This window comes from Coenobita brevimanus, chromosome 85, assembly GCF_032717465.1.
Source record: "Coenobita brevimanus isolate Jiangsu-jjx chromosome 85, ASM3271746v2, whole genome shotgun sequence".
Lineage (NCBI taxonomy): Eukaryota > Metazoa > Arthropoda > Malacostraca > Decapoda > Coenobitidae > Coenobita > Coenobita brevimanus.
Genome location: NC_137038.1, coordinates 7,361,699 through 7,386,003, shown reverse-complemented (window position 1 = coordinate 7,386,003; position 24,305 = coordinate 7,361,699). Strand labels below are relative to the sequence as shown.

At 42.5% G+C, this 24,305-nt stretch overlaps 2 protein-coding genes across 2 annotated transcripts in view; one reads left to right on the top strand and one right to left on the bottom strand.

Moving 5' to 3' along the window:
- The window catches only part of LOC145410380 (beta-1,3-galactosyltransferase 5-like), a 24,861-nt gene extending 8,860 nt beyond the window's left edge, over positions 1-16,001 (bottom strand). The window contains exon 1 of the mRNA XM_080280532.1: positions 15,963-16,001. Coding sequence (XP_080136658.1) covers positions 15,963-16,001 — 39 coding nt within the window. The remainder of the gene's footprint in view (positions 1-15,962) is intronic.
- Positions 1-24,305, top strand: part of LOC145410458 (protein unc-50 homolog) — a 90,564-nt gene that overhangs the window by 57,120 nt on the left and 9,139 nt on the right. Inside the window, exon 5 of the mRNA XM_080280610.1 lies at positions 16,340-16,460. Coding sequence (XP_080136736.1) covers positions 16,340-16,460 — 121 coding nt within the window. The remainder of the gene's footprint in view (positions 1-16,339; positions 16,461-24,305) is intronic.

Genomic DNA, 24,305 nt, shown 5'->3' with positions numbered 1-24,305 from the left:
GTACCTCAGAAGAGACGAATGTGGAAACTAGAGTATATAGGAGGACTGAAGGAGAAACTCCTGGAATGGATGAGAGACTTTTTGAGAGACAGACAAATGAGGACAGTAAGAAAGGACAGGATGTCTGGATGGAGGGAAGTAACAAGTGGAGTCCCTCAAGGCTCGGTGTTGGCGCCAGTAATATTCCTGATTAACGTAAATGATATGGTAGATGGAGTGAACAGTTATGCAAGTCTGTTTGCTGATGATGTAAAGATCTTGAGGGAGGTAGAGGTTGAGGAGGATTGTAAAATGCTGCAGGAGGATCTGGGTAGGATATATGATTGGAGCTGGATGTGGGAAATGAAATTTAATGTAAAGAAATGTAAAATACTGTATTGGAAATGGGTAAAAGTACCAGGAGGCCATCACTGAATTATTTGTTGGGTAATGAATTAATCACAAAAATGAGAGAAGAGAAATATTTGGGAGTACTGGTCCAAGATAGTTTGTTACCTGAATAACACATTAACAACATAGTTAGAGAGACGTATAAACTCTTGACTAACATAATAGTAGCATTTCATTATATGGATGAGGAGATGATGAAAAAATTGATAGTGGCCATGATCCGCCCCAGGTTAGAATATGCAGCGGTAGTATGGTCCCCACACAAATAGAAAGATATTAACAAGATTGAGAGAATACAAAGAACAGCAACCAAGATGGTCCCCAGTCTGGCAGATCTGTCATACAGAGAGAGGCTGGAAAAGCTGGATTTGCCTTCCTGAGAGGAAAGGAGGAAGAGGGGAGACATGATTGCAGTGTTCAGGACCATGATAGGAGTAGATAAAATTGGCCAAGAAGATCTGTTTGTATGGAATAAGAGAGCAACAAGAGGACACAGAATGAAACTGAAGAAGTCAGCTGCTAGAAGGATATAAAGAAATATAGCTTTCCTTATAGAAGTATAGACTTATGGAATAGCCTGGACAAAGAGATCGTCCAGTCTTAAAACTTAAACGAGTTTAAAGCTAAATTTGACTTACTGAGAAACAGCGACAGAAACCCACGAGCATAGCACATTTCATGTAATCACAGTTAGGTATATTAGGTAAATACATAGATATTTGGAACGGCTTAGACAAAGAGGTGGTGCAGAAGAAAAACATTCATGTGTGTAAAAGTAGACTAGATAAATGTGGATGTGGAAACAGGACAACACGAGCATTGCTCAATTCCTGTATACTACAAATAGGTAAATACAAATAGGTCAATACACACATGCACACACACACACACACACACACACACACACACACACACACACACACACACACACACTTTTTTTTAATTGTACATCTGTCACCCATTCTCATGTGACTGTCACTTTTACACACCCTAGTCAGCCCTTTCCATCCTGCTGTTTCTACTTTTATGCCTCTTTTCTCACCGAGACAAACCATCTCACCCCACACATAAGAAGTTAGGCACTTTATTTACAGCACCTCCACCTTTTCCTGCTCTAGCATTTTGGGTACATTCTTACAACGCATTTAGCGCCATTATGCCTTCATTCATACCCATCTTCACCCGAACAGGCAGCTGTGGGGGGAAGCACTTGCTGGAGATGAGAAGTGTTTACATAAACTCTCTTCTTACCATTGACTCAATTTTTCAAATATTTTAGCACAAACTATCCACATGCAGTTAATGTAACTTGATTGGAAATAGTAGTTATATATTGTTTAGTGGCCTAGTAAAAGCTTTTGCACCCAGTGATTTTGTTGACCTTCTTCCTGAAGTTATGTACCTTGTCTTCCACTAATGGACAGTTTGTAACTTGACAAAATAAAATCAAAGGTCAGTACATGAAGTATGACGGAGAACATTAAATACTCAACTAAATATCAGTGCAAAACACCCAGTGTTAATGGTAATGCCAAACACAGCTGACATCACTGCCAATTGTCTACAAATACTGTACCCTCTTTACCAAACTTACCTGCAAAGTTGCATCTCTTGTTGCCCCAAGAAAGAAAACCAGGGCCCAAGTTGATGGTATGTGTGAGCCCCATCCTTCCCTCACTGCAGCCCTTGCCCAAATATTACCAGGGGCAGATGGCACCACCAGTACTGTTCTCACTAACCCTGCCTTACACGTGGCTACTGCAAGTGGCTTCACGGCTAGTGCAGACAGGCTAGTCAGTTGGGGTGGAAGGACAGATGAGTTCTCATACCCAGTATAAACATAATATGGTATACCATACTGCACAGTCACTGTATATGTTTGATTTTTTACTTTCTCTTCAAACAGTCTCATTTGTCCATCATTCATCATCATCATCATGAGCAGTTTCCTATATTCTCACACTGTAGGGTGGAGAGACCCAGAACATGGTGAATGGATCACTTTTGAGACAAGTAAGATGAGAAGGAAATCCCTGGCCTAATCTCTTATTTGCTGTAAGAAAAATGGGGCTGCTCGCTGCTTGCAACAATTACGTAGAATGGCGAGGTCGCTGCATCACTGCACCAGTACAAAGATGTCCATTATCAACATGCTGGAAGTATGCAGCCAAATGATGCACCATGAGGTCTGTCCAAAAAGACACCGAACTCTTTAAATAGTGCACCAACTAGCTGGTATAGTGTGATTGTGACAAGGGTGCTGTGTAGTGGTGACTTTGAACTTTAATCACACTAGCTGCATCACACCATGTCTCTTAGTCAATAAGGTACACATGTTTGAGTGAACGTGTGTTTAGCGCACTCGGCAATTTGTTGCAACGTGTTTGCCTGAAATTCTGTTTCAAATTGGGAAAAAGGGAAAAACTTTTATATGGGTGACGGTTATGATTTCAGAATAAAAAGACAGTCGTCTAAGTGGGTTGAAATGTGGTCACTGCGACCAAAAACAGCTCATTAGAGTTACCCAAATGTGAAGATGATGTTGTTCTCCCTTTTTGACTAGAAGGGCATTGTTCATCATGAGTTTGCTCCACATGGTCAGACAGTCAATAAGGAGTTTTACTTGGACGTTCTGAAGCGTTTGAGGGAGCCAATGAAAAGGAAGAAGCTTGCGCGTGGACAAACTAAACCTGGATGCTGCGCCATGACAATGCACCTGCTCACGTGTCACTCCTTTTTTGTGACTTTTTGGCAAAGCACAAGACAATTATCATCCCCCAACCATCCTACTCTCTGGGTCCCTGTGAACTTTCTTTTGTTCCAAAGTTGAAGTCCACCCTGAAAAGTTGTTGATTTCAGACAATCGATGAGATAGAAGAAAATTAGCCAAGTGCACTAAACATACATTTACTTGTGTGTGTACTTTGACTGAATGACCTGATGTGCAGCTAGTGTTAGACCAAAGCTCAGAGTTGTCGCTACACAGCACTCCTGTCACAATCACGCTACACCAGTTAGTTGGTGCACTGTTTATAAAGTGTGGTATGTTTTTTGGACAGACCTCGTAAAGCAAAACCAATATAGTCCCTTTCATTCAATCTATCCTGAACTTAATACGGTTGTTTGGCATTGGTCAGAATAAATACAAAGTACATCGTGTGAGTGAGGCAACAGGCAGGATGCAGGTGGGGAAGGCAGCAGGTATGTCTAGGTTGATGGCCGAAATGTTGAAGGCCTCAGGAGATGTAGGAGTGAGGTTAGTCACTGACCTGATAAATATGATTATATATGAGTGTGTTGTCCCAAATGATTGGTTGAAGAGTGTAATTGTAAATGTGTACAGAGGGAAGGGTGATGCCCCGAAAGGAGGAAATTATAGAGGTATAAAGCTTTTAGATCGGATAATGAAGGTAATGGAGAGAGTTCTAGAAGGTATGATTAGAGAAAGAGTGAATATTGATGAGATGCAGTTTGATTTTATGCCAGGCAGGGGGACCACTGATGCCATATTCATTGTTCGACATCTTCAGGAAAAATATATTGGTAGGAGAAAGGATCTGTATTTTGTTTTTGTTGATTTGGAAAAGGCCTTTGACAGAGTCCCTAGAGAGGTGGTGAAGTGGGCAATGAGAAAGCTTGGGTTGGAGGAGTGGCTGGTTAGGGTGGTTATGGCCATGTATGAGGATGCTCGCACCTAGGTAAGAATGAATGGAGATTTGAGTAATGGGTTTTCCGTGAATGTTGGTGTGTATCAGGGGTCAGTTTTGAGTCCCATGTTGTTTATCATGGTACTTGAAGCCCTCTCACGTGGCTTCAGAAACGTACTCCCGTGGGAGGTGTCGTATGTTTTTTTTTTTTTTTTAATGCGAGGAAGAAGGAACCAAAGGCCATGAGCCCGCAATAACAGTTCCCTCCACGAGAAAAACAAAAAACAAGAGAGAGCAAAATTCAAGATCCGATCCTTTCGAGATGCCTGGACACTGCTTTTGAAAGACTGGAGATCATAGGCAGCAGGATATACAAAGACGCAACAGTGCGACAAAGAGACTGAGGTTGAAGGGAGTCAGTAAGAGGAGGAGAGTTAATGAGACGAAAAGCCTTTGACTCCACCCTATTGAGAAGAGCTGTATGTGGGGAGCCTCCCCACACATGAGAGTTGTACTCCACACAGGGGCGTATAAGACCCCTGTATAGAGTCAACAATTGTGCAGGGGTAAAGAAAGAACAGAGTTGGCTTAGCACACCTGATCACTTGGAAGCAGATTTTACAAGAGATGTAATATGATCTTTCCAAGATAAGTCCCGAGTAAATGAAACCCCAAGCTGACATTAAAATTTCTTCAGTTGATGTATTTTCTGCCATCACTGGCCTCAGTACTAACAAGGCATATGGGCCTGATGGGGTCCCTCCTGTTGTTCTCAAGAACTGTGCTTCTGTGCTTACACCCTGCCTAGGCAAACTCTTTCTCCTTTGTCTGTCAACTTGTACCTTTCCTTCTTGCTGGAAGTTTGCTCTCATTCAGCCAGTCCCAAAGAAGGGTGACCACTCCCAACCCTCCAACTATCATCCAATTGCTTTAACGTCCTGTATTTCAAAAGTTTTCGAGTCAATTCTCAATAGAAAAATTTTAAGGCATCTCTCCTATCACAACCTTCTTTCCGATTGTCAGTATGGGTTCCGTCAGGGACGCTCCACTGGCGATTTTCTCACCTACCTTTCAGACTCCTGGTCATCCTCCTTTCGGGACTTTGGCGAAAGCTTTGCCATTGCACTTGACATCTCAAAGGCTTTCGATTGAGTCTGGCATAAATCTTTAATTTCCAAACTGCCCTCCTACGGTTTCTATCCTATCTGTGCCTTCATCGCTAGCTTCCTTTCTGGTCGTTGTATAGCCGCTGTTGTAGACGGCCATCATTCTTCTCCTAGATCTATCAACAGTGGTGTTCCTCAGGGCTCTGTCCTATCACCAACTCTCTTCCTTTTATTCATCAATGATCTTCTAAACTGTACATCTAACCCTATCCACTCATACACTGATGACTCCACCCTTCACCTTTCCATTTGGTTCCCGCAACGCCCTTCTCAACAGTTGCTTCAACAAACAAGGGATGAGGCTATGGCACACCTAATGTCTGACTTGCCTCGTATCTCTGACTGGGGTAAAAATAATATGATTGTTTTTAATGCATCTAAGACTCAGTTCTTACACCTATCAACCCGACAAAATCTTCCACAGGTATACCCATTAATGTTTAATAATATTCAGCTTAATCCTGCATCATCCTTGAACATGCTTGGGGTTTCATTTACTCGGGTCTTATCTTGGAAAGATCATATTACATCTCTTGTAAAATCTGCTTCCAAGAGATTGGGTGTGCTAAGCTGACTCCGCTCTTTCTTTACCCCTGCACAATTGTTGACTCTATACAGGGGTCTTATACGCCCCTATGTGGAGTACAACTCTCATGTGTAGGGAGGCTCCACACATACAGCTCTTCTCAATAGGGTGGAGTCAAAGGCTTTTCGTCTCATTAACTCTCCTCCTCTTACTGACTCCCTTCAACCTCTGTCTCTTCGCCGCACTGTTGCATCTTTATCTCTTTTCTAACGCAACTTTAATGGTCACTGCTCCTCTGAACTGTCTGCTTGCATTCCTCCACCTCTACGACGGGCGCGTAGCACCCGTCTGGCAGCAAACTCTCATCCCTTTTCTGTCCAACTCTCTAATGCAAGAGTTAACCGTTACTCCCAGTCTTTCATTTATGCAACAGGTCAGCTCTGGAACTGTCTCCCTCTGTCTGTATTTCCTGCTGCCTATGATCTCCAGTCTTTCAAACGCAGTGTGTCCAGGCATCTCAAAATGATCGGATCTTGAATTTGGCTATCTATTGTATTTTGTTTTTCTCTTTGAAGGAACTGTTACTGCGGGCTCATGGCCTTTGGTTCCTTCTTCCTCACATAAAAAAAAAAAAAAAAAAAAAAAAAAAAAAAAAACTGAGTCTTTGATTCATTAAAAACAACCAGATTATTTTTACCCCAGTCAGAGATACGAGCCAAGTCAGACATTAGGTGTGCCATAGCCTCATCCCTTGTTTGTTGAAGTAACTGCTGAGATGGGCATTGCGGGAACCAAATAGAAATTTGAAGTGTGGAGTCATCAGCATATGAGTGGATAGGGTTAGATGTACAACTTAGAAGGTCATTGATGAATAAAAGGAAGAGAGTTGGTGGTAGGACAGAGCCCTGAGGAACACCACTGTTGATAGATCTAGGAGAAGAACGATGGCCGTCTACAACAGCAACTATAGAACGACCAGAAAGGAAGCTAGCGATGAAGGCACAGATAGAAAGGTAGAAACCGTAAGAGGGCAGTTTGGAGATTAAAGATTTATGCCAGATTCGATCGAAAGCCTTTGAGATGATTTGGTGTTGATTGCAGAGAATGAAAGGGAGGTGGAGGAAAGATTTAGGAAGTGGAGAGATGATACGGGGCACAAGGGCTTAAGGGTAAATGCAGATGAAGCAAAAGTGTTGATAACTAGGGTTGGTGGCGGTACAGTAAAAAATGAGGGAGAGTGGCCATGTGCAGTTTGCCACCAGGGCGTTGGAAGTAATCCCATCATGTGCGGTGTTTGTGATAAATGGGTGCACAGGAGATGTAGTGGTATTAGAGGTAGACTGCGAGATAATGCTGATTTTATGTGTGGGCTTGTCGGGGAGAGCAGGTGGAGATTGTCAGGCGTGAAAGGACTGAGCTTGCTGGTGAGTTTCTTGAGTGTGTGGAAGAGTTTTGTTATTTGAGAGACATGTTATGTGCTGGAGGTGGGGCTGGAGCGGAGCTATCTCTGTTGCTAGGGTGAGAAGTGATTGGAAGAAGTTCAGGGAGCTGTTGCCTCTCCTGACATTGAGAGGACTCTTCCTACGTGCTAAGAGGTCTTTGTATGCTGCATGTGTTAGGAGTGTGATGCCGTATGGTAGTGAGACCTGGGCAGTAAAGGAAGAGCATATTTGCAGGCTCAAACGTACAGAAATGACAATGATTTGGTGGATGTGCAGTGCATCCCTGTGTGCAAGGCCTGGGGGATGGCTGGGTTTACGATGGAAGAGTTGAGAGGTAGGATGGGACTGGAGTGTGTTGGTGTTGTGATGAGAGGTAGATTGAGATGGTTTGGGCATGTGGAGAGGATGGGGGATGATAAATGGGTGCAGAAGGTGAGACGTGTTAATACTGGGGGTGGGGTTGTGAGTGGTAGACTGAGAAAGACATGGGATGAGGTCATTAAGTGTGACCTCGGGGTTAAGGGACTGAACAGGGAGGGTGTCATGGATCGTGCAGCATGGACAGCCGCCATTAGGTGACCAAGGCCAACGCATGCAAGCATGTTGGAGCCTTCAAAAACGAAATGAAACGAAACGATCCTCAAACTGTTTCACCCTCTGACACCCATTTACATAGTCTGATATCTCCAGTTCTCAACTTAGTACAGCCATCTCCCTAAATCAAGACTTAACTACAATCAGTGAATGGGGACAAAACAACCTTGTCTCATTTAATGCTAGTGAAACTAAATACAGTAATCTCTCTACTATCCAAAGTAATAAAGCCAAAGGCATGTCCGGAAAGTTGTCCCTTCCAGAAAGTGGGCCCCTGGCTCCTGGACTGGTACTTAAGGACCCTAACCCAGCCTAACTTTGAAAGCCACCTAAACAACTCCCTACTGGACATGCATAGCACCTATTTAAACATATTTAAGACCCTATTCACACCAATAATGGACATAAAGCATGAAATAAATGAAAAGGATCCAAAGAATGAGAAATTAGAAGTGACTCTACCTCAGCCAGGGAACTTACAGCACGTTTGTGGCCGCCTTCTCTAAGGCTTTGGCAGTGGTGAAAATGTTCTTGACGCACGTACAGTAATCCAGTGTTGTGCTGCACTTACTTCTTTGCACTGTGAGTTATAATGTAACACTGCATATTGTTCTTAACTGCACCACACCAGTTTCAACCGCCAGTTTGCACTCCACAGTTAAGCCTTTGCACTCAAAATTCTAATTTCTTAACACTGCACAACACTGTAAATTCCTGTGTGGTCTAGTAGCGAGGTATTGCAGTTTATTCACTGTTTATTCACAAAAAACGAGCACGTGTGGCTTCCATTTCGATAAGCATCTACTCGCGATTGAAGTTAGGCAGTAACTGTTGGACAGTGTTGGTGACGAGGAAACAGAGTTGCAAGATTGCAACGGCCACATTACCAAACTCCTCAATTTTCATTACCAAATTTAACTTTTCATTACCAAATTCGTAAAGCTAGCATTTATTCTTCACTAATTATACAGTAGAACCTCTTTAATCCAGGTTGCAAGATTGCAACGGCCACATTACCAAACTCCTCAATTTTCATTACCAAATTTAACTTTTCATTACCAAATTCGTAAAGCTAGCATTTATTCTTCACTAATTATACAGTAGAACCTCTTTAATCCAGACCTCTTTAATCTGGATTTCTGTTAATCCAGACAAAATTTTAAAATAATAAGCTCGAAAAATATGTTGAAAGATATTCTAAAATCATTTTTAGTATCGACGCGGAAAGCGATCGTCATTCGTTTAGTCTCGGATCACGCTAGGTCGCAACATGGGCGCCTTTTTAAACACACGCTAGCATTCTTTCCATCAACTAGTTCACCAACCATTTATATTTTTACGCTGTATTTCAAAAGTTAATCCTCCTTACCATGCCCCTTAATGCAAGTGTAGCTTCTGTAATGAATAAAGGTGTTAAAAGGAGGAGTTTGCTTACACAAAAATGGGTCAGAATATTCTGCAGTGTTTAATGATTACTGTAGGTTATTTTTTGTACTTAAATGTGCTTTACTTGTACATCAAACATTAGCTTCTTGCCCATATGGGTGTTATCAATATGCCAAAGATGACAATGTATTTTTTGCCTACATAAGTTTTATTTTTATTCCAAATATTACAGTTAATTAATTAATTTTTTTTTTTGCCTACATGGGCCTTAGTCACTTACTAAATTTAAAATGTAGGCTAGTTTCTTGTCATGGCCTTACCTGTAAATTATGCAATACAAAACTATCGTACATGATTAGTTTTGTTATTTAAATACTGGTATCCTTTCATCTTTTGCAGTTACGTAGGGTTGACATATGCCACATATGTTAATAATTAACAAACATACCATATGTAGATAGAGTTTGGTATGACCTGGAGATTACCCTGATGGTCCGGACAATCTGCTAATTCGGACAACCCTTCCCCCCATATAGTCCGAATGAGAGAGGTTCTACTGTATATACAAGTAGAAGTATATGTAATCACTCTCCTTATAATTAACAACATGTTGATTAATTTCACGCTATATGGGCCAGCAGATTAACCAGAGAGAGCAGACAATCCACCATCTCCATCCTGTGTATCCTCATACATGTGAGAAATCCATTTGGTAATGCATTATTCTGATTCATTACCAAATGAATTGACCTACATTTGGTAATGAAAAATACCTAATGGCAGCCCTGACAGGGGAGGGGGGAGGAAGGAAGGGGTGAATGGGCCATGGTGTAAACAGCTGTTTGGCGCCGCGCAGCCATTTCAAATTACGTGTTGTAAAAAAAATTCGGATTTTTTTTTTTTTTTTTTTTTTTTTTTTTGGGGGGGGGGGGGGGGTGTCCAAAGGTCCAGGCCCACAATGTCCGGTAAGTGGGGTGTCCAGAAAGTGGGCGTCTGGATAGTGCGGGGATTACTCTATATACAATTTATTAATAGACAGGTATTGCCTGATTTTTATAATACCTTCAATGGTACAAATATTCCCATCTCCAAAAGTATTGAAATTCTCGGTGTCTCGCTTAACAATGCCCTCAGCTGGACCTCTCATGTCAGATCACTTACTAAAACCGCCTCAAAGAAACTTAGATTATTGTACAGAGTCCGTAATTTCTTCACTGACGAGCAGTTAGCTATAATTTATAGGAGTCATCCGTAATTTCTTCACTGACGAGCAGTTAGCTATAATTTATAGGAGTCATGTGCACTCTCAGCTTGAATACTGCTCACCTTTGTGGATTGGATGTGGAGAGGTTGCATTAAAATAACTAGACAAAATTCAGAACAAAGCTATTAGAATATTAATAGTCCTGCTATTACTAATAAACTACCTCCCCTACAAGTAACAAGGAATGTTGTCTCTCTTGCATTATTTTACAGATATTTTTATAGCAAATGCTCAGATGAAGTTGTGTCCATTGTGCCACCTATCCATCCTTTCCCTCGTACTACACGGGCATCTGGTAGTGCTCATGACTGGACTGTCACTCAGCCATATTGCAGAACCTCTGCCTATCAGAATTCTTTCATTCCCCAAACTGCATCTCTCTGGAACTCGCTTCCCCAGAGTTGTTTCCCTTAAAACTTCAAACTGGAGCTGTTCAAGTCTAACTGTTACAGATACTTTATGAACAGAGGACACCAGTAATCTGGTGTATGGATTAGTTTTTTATTTATTTGTTTTTCCTTCCTCTGTTCTGTTATTTAAAAAAAAAAAAAAAAAAAAAAAAAAAAATCAACCTAAGGGGCATCTTCTAGGTTGAATATATCACCCAGCATCATTCAGAAGAAAATACAAAGTGTATTCTGGGACTGAAGACTTTTGCTCATGCATTATTAATTATGAGCATAAAAAGTACCAGAGTCTACTTCATTTCTGATTTCACATCAGCTTTATAATAAATCATAAGCAGTTTTATTCATGACAGAAGTACCTTAATAGTAAAAGGATTAAATGAAGATGATATTTAACCACTCCAGTGTGAAATCTTTCTTATGATGAAAACAAATCATTTGGGGTTAGTGAGAATAAATGTTGAGGAACAACAGGAGTAAATTCATGTACACTTCCAGGAAAGGAGTACCTACATAGTAAGTCCTTGTTATGTCAGTGATGTATTTCAAAATGCATCACAACTTTTTCTGTATATTTAGTGCTGTAAATATTGGGAACTTACAGATCGACTATATAGGAATCAGTGAAACTTTTTGAAAGTTATATATACGTATAATTTAATGAGAAATTATAAAAAAAGGGATAGAAGTAACATCATATAAGTAGCTGTTGCACTGTGGTGTTAAATACAAAAGAATATAAACCAACCTGTCAAGGTACTGTGATGTGTTAATGCGGTGAGGGGCCTTGAAGGTGGGGCTTGTGTTGGGTAGCCTCGTACCTATTACACCCATGAGCACTAGGTGGATCAGTGCCACACACCCACCTATTCCCACCAGCATTCTCCACCACCATCTCCATCCACTCACTTTCATCATGCCTGAAATTAGGGTCAGCAACTATATTAGTAAATGATGCGGGGGGGAAAAAAAAGTGTTCCTTATAGCGTTTTTTAAGTCTATCTATCTATCTATAGCCCGACGTCCTAATCCCGCAAAGGGTGGCCGCAGACAAAACGCCCCCAAGTCGCTCTGTCACCCACCATTTGACTCCCCTCCCCCCAACTCACCCCCCCCCCTCCCTCATATACTGTACCTCTCAACTGCATCCCTCCACCTCATCCTCGGTCTACCCCTCCCTCTCCCTCCCTCCACCTCACCTACATACACCCTCTTAGTCAGTCTTTCACTCTCCATTCTCTCCACATGTCCAAACCATCTCGGTGTATTTCTCCTAATCTTCTCAACCACATCCACATCCACCCCACAACGTTCCTTAACTTCTTCATTCGTCAACCTGTCCCTCCATGTCACACAACATGCTCCTCTCAAGCAACTCATTTCCACTGCTCTCACTCTTGACTTGTTCCACTCTTGCAAGGTCCACGCCTCGATTCCATACGTCAGGGTAGGGATCACGATACTATCAAGCAGTGACTTCTTCCATACTCACCTCCCTATTTCTCATCACTGCTTTCAGTGAACCAACAACCTTCCTTCCCTGCTGTACCCTTTCACACACTTCATCCCCCAAAGTTCCATCCTTACTCATCACACTACCCAAGTACTTGAATGCACTCACACACTCCATATCCTCACCATCCAACCTCACTGTACATTCTGTGACTTCATTCCTCTCAAACACCAGAATTTTACTTTTGTTTACATTAACTTTCAGCTTCCTCCTCCTGCACACTGTCCTAAATTCGTTCACCAAACTTTGCAATTCCCATTCATCTTCACTCAACAATACTGTATCATCAGCAAACAGCAACACCGGAATCTTCCAAATCTCACCCTCATTCATTAGAGCCACCCCCACATCCACTGCCCTACCCTGCACCTCCTTTACAACCCCATCCATGTATATATTAAACAGCTATGGAGACATCACACAACCCTGTTTCAGTTCCACATTGAGATCAAAGAACTCACTTAGCTCACCATCCACTCGCACCGTAGCCCTAGCTCCTTCGTACATACTCTTCACAGCATTCAACGGTTTCCTATCCACTCCATTTATTCTTAATACCTTCCACATACCTTGCCTATCTATTCTGTCATAAGCTTTCTCCAAGTCCATGAAGGCGGCATACACTTTCTTTCCCTTCTCTAGATACTTCTCCACTAAACATCTTAGAACAAATATCTGATCTACACACCCTTTTCCCTTCCTAAATCCCCCTTGTTCTTCTCCAACTAGCTCCTCTGTCATATTCTTAACCCTATCAATGAGTATTCTACCATATATTTTACCAGTCACACTAAGCAGGCAAATACCCCTATGGTTACCACATACTTCTCTCTCCCCTTTTCCTTTATATAAAGGAACAATTATACCTGATTTCCAGTCCTCTGGAACCCTTTCCTCTTCCCAAGCCAATCTACACAACTTCCATATCCACTCCACAACAACCTCATCCCCATACCTAAGCATTTCACGACACACTCCATCAATTCCTGGGGCCTTCCCCAACTCGATCTTCTTCATTGCTTCCACTACTTCCGTCCTACTGATCTCTTCCTCCCTCCTCTCATCTCTTCTTCTCCCAGCCATTCCCCAACGCACTTATACTCGCACTGCTGTCACTCTCTACATTCAACAAATCCTCAAAGTGCTCCTTCCATCTCCTCAATTTCTCTCTCTTCTCCACCAACAATCTATTGTTCCTGTCTTTCACTCCCCTACTGTTTCCCCTTTCACACTGCCTTACTTTCTTTACCTCCTTCCAAAACAATTTCTTACTCTCCCTCCATTTCACACTCAGATTCCTCCCAAACTCTTCATCCCTTCATTTACCATATGCTGCTGAGAGACATTTGATGCTCCTTGAGGTGGCTCCATTTAGAAAGACAAATACAGTAATCCCTCCAAGATCGAACGTAATAGAGCCAAAGGCATGTCCAGGACTTGGTTTTGTCTAGGACTTGGGAAAAATACCCCAGGACAGGTACTTATAGACCCCAACCCAACCTAACTTTGAAAGCCACCTAAATAACTCCCTACAAGACATGCACAACACCTATTTAAAACCCTATTCACACAAGTAAGGGACAGAAACCATAAAATAAATGAAAAGGAACCAGAGAATGAGAGATTAGAAGTGAGTATGGAAAATATTTACCAGTGTACAGGGTACTTACAACACATCCGTGACTGTCACAAAGATTAACTCACCTCCTCTATGGCTCTGACAGTGGTGAAGGTGCACTTGAAGCACGTACAGTAATCCAGTGTTGCACTGCACTTAATCCTTTGCACTGTGGGTTATAATTGTTTAACACCACATTCTGTTCTTGTGCCATGCCAGTTGCAACACGCCAGTGTTGCACTTCTGTATCCTTTGCACTCTGAATTCTAATTTCTTAACACTGCACAACACCGTAAATTCCCATGTGGTCCAGTGGTGAGGTATTGCAGTTTATTCACTGTCCACCACAAAAGCGAGCACATGGGCAGCCATGGCGACGAGCATGCAGTCATGACAGTACATAGGCAGGAAGAGGGGAGGAAGCAGGGATGCTGTAGTGGACGTCGCTGGAAGTACGCGCCAAAACACTGCTGTTCGTTACCGTGCGGCAAATTTACAGTAGGGATGAACACATATTGGCCTTTTTTTTTTTTTTTTTTTTTTTTTTTTAACCTAAGCCCAAAATGTCCGGGAATTGGGCATCCGGGTCTTAAAGGGATTACTGTACAGTCATTAAAGTGAACCCAGGTAACCCAGTCATCTTTTTTAATGTTTCCACTTAGTTTCATTTTAACTGAAGAGAGGTTACTTGAGCAGGAGAGGTCAGATATAGCCTTTATGAAGCCCATCGCTACTAGATATTTTTCCTAGCTGAGTAAAATTATCTGTAGGTTGGAAGAGTGAACTTTAAAAAGACATCACATAATTGAATGAGTTGAAAAGTATCTGTGCATGCTCTTTGTGGAACTGAGATACCCTGCACGATAGATAATAAGTGTATGTTGTTCGGCTTGCATGAGGTTACCAGTAACATTTTTGCTGTACTCATAGTATAGTATAATGATAGATATCTTTATACACATACATTTTAATGACAGATATCTTTATTCAAGTACTGTTCTTAGGTCCTGCTTTAGTTTTGTAAGGACCAGTTATGAAGAATAAGCCAGTAAAATACATCACCACATTCCAGGAATTAAAATGTAAAAAAAGTTAATATATGCAGACGAAGTTTTCTCAGCACCTGTAGGTAATACTTGGTAGTTAATGGTTTGTAATAGTAACACTGACTGTATTAGTAGAGCATAAATTTTGTTACGTGGCCATATTATCATGTAAATAGTCTGGTAAAACTTGAACCATGTATCATTGCAGATGATTAAGTCCTTCACTGTAATGACAATTTTATTCAGCATAGGAAAGATCTCTCATGCTGAAATGGAAAATCAATGCCATATGTAACTTCTCCAGTTCAAAAAATTTTCTTCCAAGGTGAACAGAATTATCTGAATAGAATGATCTCTTGTTCTGAAGTAGTTAATGAAGGTGTATTAGACTTCTCCTGTTCATAAAGTCTCGCCTAAGCTGGATAAACAGTCAAGAGTGAGGAAAAAGAAAAGTGGATTGAAAGCATTAACAGCAGCTGTAGTCTTTGTCCATACAGGTAGTTGAGGATGGGAGGGGAAGTACTATACTGGATTTGATAGTCTAGCCTGAGACCTCTACTTGTCAAAGGAGATAATATGGGATTGGCTGTTTTTTTACCCTGCATTTGGCAGAGTACTGCTGAGGCATAATTTGCAGGATGATCTCCCTGCACCCACCTGCCTGAATCTTGATTTTGCCTTTTTACGTTATTCACAGGCCATGTTTATGGGAGATGGTTGTCCATGGATAAGAGAAGTGGCCTGTTGTATGAGTATGTGATTTCAGTCCCAGACCAGGACTGAGTTTACCAGAACAGACTTTACTGAACTTCCACAAGACCCTCCAACATGTCATAAAAAGACTCCTCCTGTTACCATTATACTAGTCCTGATTGTCACAGTCATCCTTCTGTAATGCTGTCTTCTTACTGAGATCTGTCATCTTTAGTTTTATGGCATTTTCTTGAACAGCCCAACACTTACAGACACTTTTGACCAGAACCTATTGAAGTTAGGATGCATCTCTCAGTTTACGAAAGTTGTGGGGCAGCTGTAAGAATACAGTGTGCTCTAGCCATCCATAAAGAGTACACTAGATACTTCATCTTTCCTTAATCCTGTTAGTGTGATAATGTACCTTTATCTGTGTTGTTGTATCCAGATGAATGTATTCAGCTTAGGAGAGACATTTTGAACTGGAGGGGCTTTATATACCATTCATTAACCTCATCATTCCTTGAGTACTGTCTTAAGATAAAAATAATTGTTTGAAGATACAAAGGAGTAAAGTGGTAAAATTTACCAGAGAAGAGGTTAAAAAAATATTATCCTTGCAGCTGATATGATGCCTCCTTTTACAGTGACCTCAGTTGGTTTTGGTGTGGTGCTGCAGCTGAGTGTGGGAAGCTTCCTTAGATTCCTGGTGTACACAGTGTTAGTTGATACACTGGCAGCAGGTGTTATTGTGGCTACAGCACTGTGGTATGTCATCCATACAGTATAATTTTCTTGAATTACTTACATCAGAGATACAGAGATTAATAATATAATGAGTAATTACCATATATACATACAGTACAGTCATTACTTGTTTTATGATGGGGTTACATCAAGTCGTACCTTATCATATACTGATTTTATTGTAAATCAGTACATTGAAACCCATTATAAAAAGGGGGGTTACATCAGCTCAACTTCCCAAAGTCACCTAACCAGGACTGAACCATAAATGACAACCCACCTTCATTCCTTCCTGTGTTGGTCCAAGTTGTCTCCAAGTCGTCCCCCCTGAGGCTGGGGGACAGCCTGTGCTTACAGGCACTTGTGGTCAGCCTCTGAGTCAGACAGGAACAGGTTAAGGGGAGGGGAATCCGGCCCATACCTGCACCGGCCTTAGCACTGGGACCCATACCTGCACCAACCATAGCACTGGGGTCTACACAGGCACTGACCTTACCACTGGGCACACAAATCCACGGTACTGTAGTACAATGTTTGGCTGAGAGGTGACGATAACAGGGGGGCACGCATGAACAAGTTGAAACGACAGGGCTTTGAAGGGATGGCGGGACCTGAACCGTAACAATGCCTGCACGCCAGGGTTGCCATCTTGCCTGAGACAAGCGATGGTCACCTTGCGTGTACCTGGCGCTTTCCAATGGCAAAATCGTTATAGCGGGAAATTTATTGTAAATCGAATTTTGAGGTGGAACTTTTCTGTTATCATTGTAGTGAAATATCGTAAACCGAAACATCGTAGAATGAGTAATGACTGATTTTCAGTATGAATACAGACTGCAAAAGCATGGCCTATTGATCCTTTTGACTTTTACAAGTTTTAAGCAAGAGGTGTCAGAAAAGTGAATGAGTTTGGGAGAGTGTGTAAGAAATGGAATCTAAAGGTGAATGTAGGGAAGAGTAAAGTTATGGTCTTCGAGAGAAGTGAAGTCATTGAATGCACAGTGAGGTTGAAGGAGGAGGAAATGGAAAATGTGAGTATGTTGAAGTATTTGGGTAGTGTGATGAGTAAGGATGGAAATTTAGAGGGTGAAGTGCTTAAAAGGGTAGAACAAGGAAGAAAGGTTGCTGGTTCGTTGAAAGCTGTGATAAGGAAGAGGGAAGTGAGCATGGAGTTGAAAAAGTTACAGCATGACAGTATTGTGATACCAACTCTGATGTATGAAAGTGAAGCTTGGACCTTGTTGGAGGGACAGAAGTTGAGAGTGAGAGCAGTGGAAATGAGTTATTTTAGAGGAGCATGTAGTCACATGGAGAGACAGACTGACAAATGAGGAAGTGAAGGAGCATTGTGGTGTGGGTGTAGATGTGATAGCAAGCATTAGGAGTTACACACTGAGGTGCTTTGGCTGTGTGGAGAGGATAGAGAGCAAGAGACTGACAAGGAGAGTGTATGTGAATGAGGTGGAGGGGGGGGAGAGGGAGGGGGAGGTTGAAGATGAGATGCAGGAATGGAATGGAGAAGTATATGAGAGAGGGGGGTTTGAGCTGGGAGCAGGGCAGTGAAATGGTGTGGGACAGGACGACACGGAGGCGATTTGTTTGTGGTCACCCCTTGCGTGATTAAGGCATCTGGCAGTAGATAGATAGAATAATTTTGTACTGAATACCAGTCCATCTGCATATTCTCATTTCAGCACACCCACACCTACACATGCATTCTCCTTTACAGCCCCAGTCCACAGTCATCAGGCATTGCATTTCCCACATATGCAGCACATTTCCCATTTTGTGAAAGGAGAGTCCCCTCACAACATCAAGAGCGGGAATAGTTCCCTAAACTTAATCCACTTCTAACTCAGTCAGTAGAGCTGTCTTCATTTCTCCCCCCTCCCCTTCCCCCCAACACTGATCTAAACACCCTGGTAACAAAATTCCTTTACAGTATCTAGAGACACATGGGCTAAGTCTATTGTAATATGCCTAACTCCCTTTGTTCCCCCTTACACACAGTCCACATACTGCAGCGTATCTTAGACACTACTATGTACACATTTTGTATTTGTTACAGGTATGTTACTGTAATTATTCCCAATCTTTTCCAGCACATAGCACCTGGCCATACACTCTCTGCCACCATAGTACCACAGTCCACTCAGTTGTGCTTCATTTGTTTAAACCACATTCAATTGCCGTCCCTTGAACTCCATGCTCTTTCCACATTCTAAAACTCACCATGGCCTCCCTCACAAGTCTCTGCAGTCAACACTAAGTCATTGGCATAAACAGCTCCTAAGACAGACCAGTCCTAGATTCAGTCAACAATGCTTTGTTCTAATGCTCGGGAGCCTTTCATTACAAAGATGTTTTGATGAGTGTGGAGGTTCACTCCAAGGTTATTCAGTAATATTAAATAACACAATCCAATTTTCTTTTCAACTGGAGCAAGTCAGAGATAAGGGGGGTCTAATCCAGACATGGTATAAATACTTAGCTTTGCAAATAGTAAATTCTTCAATCCAGTAAATGGAAGGGTTTAATGGGTGTTTCAGTCTGAAATCTGCAACTTTCCAAATTCTTTGTACTTTGTTGATTAATGAAGAAAAATTTTTATTGGCTGATGTGTGCACTTCGGTAACTTCTGAAGTATACATTTTTTTTGACCTGTCATCCCCCAGGATACATTTTAAGGGTAAATGACCAGCTTACTCCCCAATGTGGTACTGCCTGAGCAGAAAACATCCTGTTAGTCTTGGGGATTGAATATGTGCAAGGTGATCATGCAGACTCAAGCATTTTGGTCACTCAACCTCCAGGGAGTGTGTATATTTATATAGATAGATATACACACACACACACACACACACACAGGCAAACCCTGGTTTAACGATTAAATTGGTTAAGTAAAAACCCATCGCTAGGCGGGATATTGCGTCTCGGGGTAGATTTAACATGTAAAGTATAGGAATGCGTTTTTGAGCCCTGGGTTTCCCCTCCCCAACCAAGTCCTAAACGCACTCAAATGAGTCCCAAAACAAGTTTCTAGCTAACCTAAACCCCCAAATAGCATTAAAACAAGCTAAAGTAAGCCTAAAAGCAGTTTATAACTCACCTAAACCCAAAAATAAAATCTGAAAATTATCAAATAAAAGTTAAACTTAGTAAACTGTACCCCAAAATGACATGTTCACCCCACCTATGACTAAAACACATTAATCTAAGTTTAAAAACAGTTTATAAGTCAACCTAAACACAAAATTTAAGTCTTATAATATCATCAAAATTGATTTTTAAAAATCAAAACCCATCTTTAAACTGGGGTTTGGCCATTGTTAGGCGGGGTAGGGTGGTATGTCTACTCCCATCACTAATCTGGGGTATCGCATATAGGGGTATCTTATCTCCGGGTCTGCCAGTATATACATATATGTTGTATTTGTTTTTGTGTGTAATTTACTACTTTAATATTTGGGTGTATCTGCTATGAATTATAATTTTATTAGTACTTAATTGTATAACATATTATACCATTAATTGGAGGTTTATAGCACAGCATAAAATGATATACTATTAATACTGTGTAGTATTTCTTGGTGGTAGGTGGGGATGCTTACCATCAACTTAGTCAGTGTAGTGCTGCTTTGAGTGTCTGCCCTTTCCTCTTTTCTTTCCTTCCTCTTCTGTCCTTCTTTCCTTCATTCTTTCCTCTTCCGTCTGCCTATGGGTGACTTTACATTACCTCTTTTGTCATTCTTTCCATCATTTTTTCCACTTCCTTCTGCCAGTGGGTGACTACACTGAGTGACAAGCCAACTGGTTTCCTGTACACAAGGAAATCATTTGCTATGCTGGGTGGTAACCATATAACCAAATTATGGCGCCTGGTGATTTAGTGGGTAATGAAGGCGTTCCAGTCGGATTGAGTCTGTGTAGGTTTATATCCAAGGGGTGGTTGGGGTTTATTGCTCACGTAAAGCCACTCAGGGATGAGTGAGGCTGGTCACTCTCATCTTAAATGTCAAGACCAACTTGCCAAGCCCTGGGCACCTATGCTTCCCATGGGGCACCATAGGATTGGATGATGGATGGATGGATGTACTGTAGTACAGTATTTCTTTTAAGGGGTCAATAATATTCATCAGTACCACTCGTTCATACTTCTAAAGATTTCTACAGAGTATGTGTTGTGTTTATTAGGTAGTTACAGAACAGTGGTAGCTATACAGTAATCCCTCAATTATCCATCATAATAGAGTTAAAAGCATGACTGGATACAGGCAGTGAACGGATACGGAGCAATATCCTCTACTGTACTCATACCCTACCTATACCCATACTCAGCCTATATGTACAGTACCCCTCCTAATTTTGGCAGTGTTCTATGGTCTTTCGGCTGTTTCTAGACATCAAAACACACATTGCAATATGCAATGTAATCCTAAACAGTAAGAAAACAATGCATTAAAAAAAAAACTATGTACGGTACCCCTCCTGATTTTGGCAGTTCTGCAGTCTTTCAACTGCTTTTAGACATGAAAACACACATTGCAGTATGCAGTGTAATCTAAAAAAAAAAAAAAAAAAAAAAAAAAAAAAAAAAAAAAAAAGCATAACCCTGCCAATATGTACAGTACAGTACCCCTCCTAGTTTTGGCAGTGTTCTGAGGTTTTTTGGCTGTTTTTAGACATCAAAAATGTGAGTACGTTTAAGTACTTGGGTAGTGTGATGAGTAAGGATGGAGGTTTGGAGGGTGAAGTACTTGAAAGGGTACAGCAGGGAAGAAAGGTTGCTGGTTCTTTGAAAGCAGTGATAAGAAACAGGGAAGTGAGCATGGAAGTGAAAAAGTTACTACATGACAGTATTGTGATACCAACTCTAACGTTTGGAAGTGAAGCTTGGATATTGTTGGAAGGACATAAGTCAAGAGTGAGAGCAGTGGAAATGAGTTATTTAAGAGGAGCCTGTGGAGTCACATGGAGAGACAGGCTGACAAATGAGGATATAAAGGAGCGTTGTGGTGTGGATGTGGATGTGATAGGAAGCATTATGAGGAACACACTGAGGTGGTTTAGCCATGTGGAGAGGATGGAGGGTGAAAGACTGACGAAGAGAGTGTATGTGAGTGAGGTGGAAGGGGGAAGAGGGAGGGGGAGGCTGAGGATGAGATGGAGGGATGGGGTGGAGAGGTATATGAGAGAGTGGGGTGTGAGTTGGGAGCAGGGCAGTGAAATGGCGGGGGACAGGGCGACTTGGAGGCGATTTGTTTGTGGCCACCCCAAACGGGATTGAGGCGTCTGGCAATAGATAGATAGATAGATTGAAAACACACATTGCAGTATGCAGTGTAATTGTAAACACTAAGAAAACAATGCATAAACAACAACAAAATATGCAAAACCCTACCAATAGGTACAGTACCCCTCCTAATTTTGGCAGTGTTCTGAGTTTTTTTGGCTGTTTTTAGACATCAAAGTACACATTGCAATATGCAGTGCAATCCTAAACACTAAGAGTGCATAAACAAGGGGGGGGAAAAAACTACTAATATGCACAGTACCCCTCCTAATTTTGGCAGTGTTGTGCGGTCATTTGGCTATTCTTAAACATCAAAACACACATTGGAATAAGTGGTGTAATCCTAAACACTAAGAAATCAAGGCATAAAACACACACACACACACACACACACACACACACACACACACACACACACACACACACTTACCACCCAGCTGAACAGCAGGCGGGCATTGTAACCTGCCAGGTTGCAGCAGCTGTGCTGGTATCCCATGTGACCTAGTGGCTACAGAGCAACCTAGCAAAGGTCAAAGAACTCCTCCTCCTCCACATGCTGAAGCCCGCTGATGAGCAGGGACATGCAGTGAGGTGATGGAGCCCTACCCACCCAGGGCTCTCTGAAGACAGCTGCAAGCTCACGTTTAACGGCAACTCAGTGGCTGTTGATGTGCTTGGTTGCGGTGGTGGTCGTGGTGGGGAGAAGGGGCTGGCACTCATGGAGGTGGTGGGCTTGAAGGAGTCGCTCTTTGTCTGACGTTAGATGTGGTGATTTTGTCAGAAGATCCACAGTAAGCTTGAGTGGCACCAACTCCCTGTCACACTAACAGTGCTTGGCATACTCGAGCGCCTGCTCAGTGTCGGTTTGCAGCGCACCAAGAAGAGGCAGTGATGGAGTGGCGGGGTGGCCAGAGTCAGGGTCCTCAGCCTTGTCTTCGTCCTTGTCCTCGTCACTTTCCTCTGTTGGCCCAGCAGAGACAGCAGCAGCGATCTCCTCATCAGAGAACTTCTGATAACCAGGATCGCTGCCATCGTTGTCCAGGCAGTCCCTCACGTCATTGATGTCCACATCCTCACCAGCGTCTCTTAGCCAAAAGTGGAAATCGTCCACGTCAAATCCATTAAAGTCGCACATGGGCTTGCATCCAGAAAGAGACAAGGCCAACCACTTTCCAAGGTTCTGATGGAAACTTCCTTCCAAACTTTGGCCCAGTTGAAAATTGCGGACTTAATGTTGTAACGCCGCAGATTCTCCTAGGTCCGCTCCCCACGTCTGTCAACCCCTTCCTTGTCCTCAAGCACAACCATCACCTCATCGAGGAATCTCGGACGGTACAGTCTCTTGGCTAACACCCTGGTCCATTGGTTGAATGAGAGCGATCGTACTATGTAGCAGAAACATGCACCTAATCTGCCTGTCATCAGCAACCAAATCCTTCTCCAATGGATGCACAGGGGCATTGTTGAGGATCAGGAGAGGCTTCACCTGGCCGTGAGGAATTCCAAGTTCCTCCGCTGATAACAGATAACCACCTTGACGAAGTGTCTGTGGAACCAATCTCTGAAGATCTTTGCGGTAAACCAGTCCTTCACAGACTGGTACCACACAACAGGCATGCAGGCTATCCATCAACCCACAAACAACGTGGTAGTTTTGCACGTCCAGCAATAAAGAGCATGAGGCGGTGCATCACAGTAGCATTGGCACAGCACAACATCGAGACACGTTGTTTAGACAACTTCCGACCAGGCACAGTCTTCTCCGTCTCATCTGCCAGGGTGTTCGTGGGCACAGAGCGGAAGAACAGGCCAGTTTCATCAACATTGTGCACCAGACTGAAAGGCCCTCCTTCTCAATCAGGCATTGCACTTTCTGGTGAAACAGCTCAGCATCCTCTACTGCTGCGTCCAAAGCCTCACCGTGTGCCTTGCGGTCAGTAAGTCCACGTTGAAGTCTGAACCGAGAGAGCCAAACGTCAGATGCCTTGAAGTCGTGCACGTTGTGCGGGCATGCAAACTTCTTGGTTGCAGCCTTCAACTTGGTCCCACGTACAAGCACGCCGGCACCCCATTGCTGGTGGAGTCAGACCAAAGTCGACAGGTCGATGATGGAGTAGAGGGACCGGGACATCACCTTCCGGTCGCCGTTTCTGGTTGTATTGCTGTAGTCCTTGCCATACTGAGTCAGCTTGTCCCATGATCTCCTAATATCAGACAAAGTTGAGTGGGGCAGATCAAATTCACGCAGGATGCATGAAGTTGGCCAGCCCGCGTCAGCCTTGCCCAATATCTCACGCTTCTTCTTTGTTGTCAAAACCCTCCTCTTGCATTTCTCGGGTGACTGAGGCCATCATCACACACATGAGAACACCACAGAGGAGAATTAAGGTCTGCTGAAGATGGGGCACCACCACAAACACAACAATGGACACTGCCATTATTAAACCTCAGCCAAGCACATCCATGCGCGGAGAGACAAAGGCGGAAACTGAGGTGCTGTAGCACTTAGGAGTGTACAGCATTGCCATGTCTCTACCCATGCTTGGCTGTGAGCATGCAAGCAAAAAGTGGCA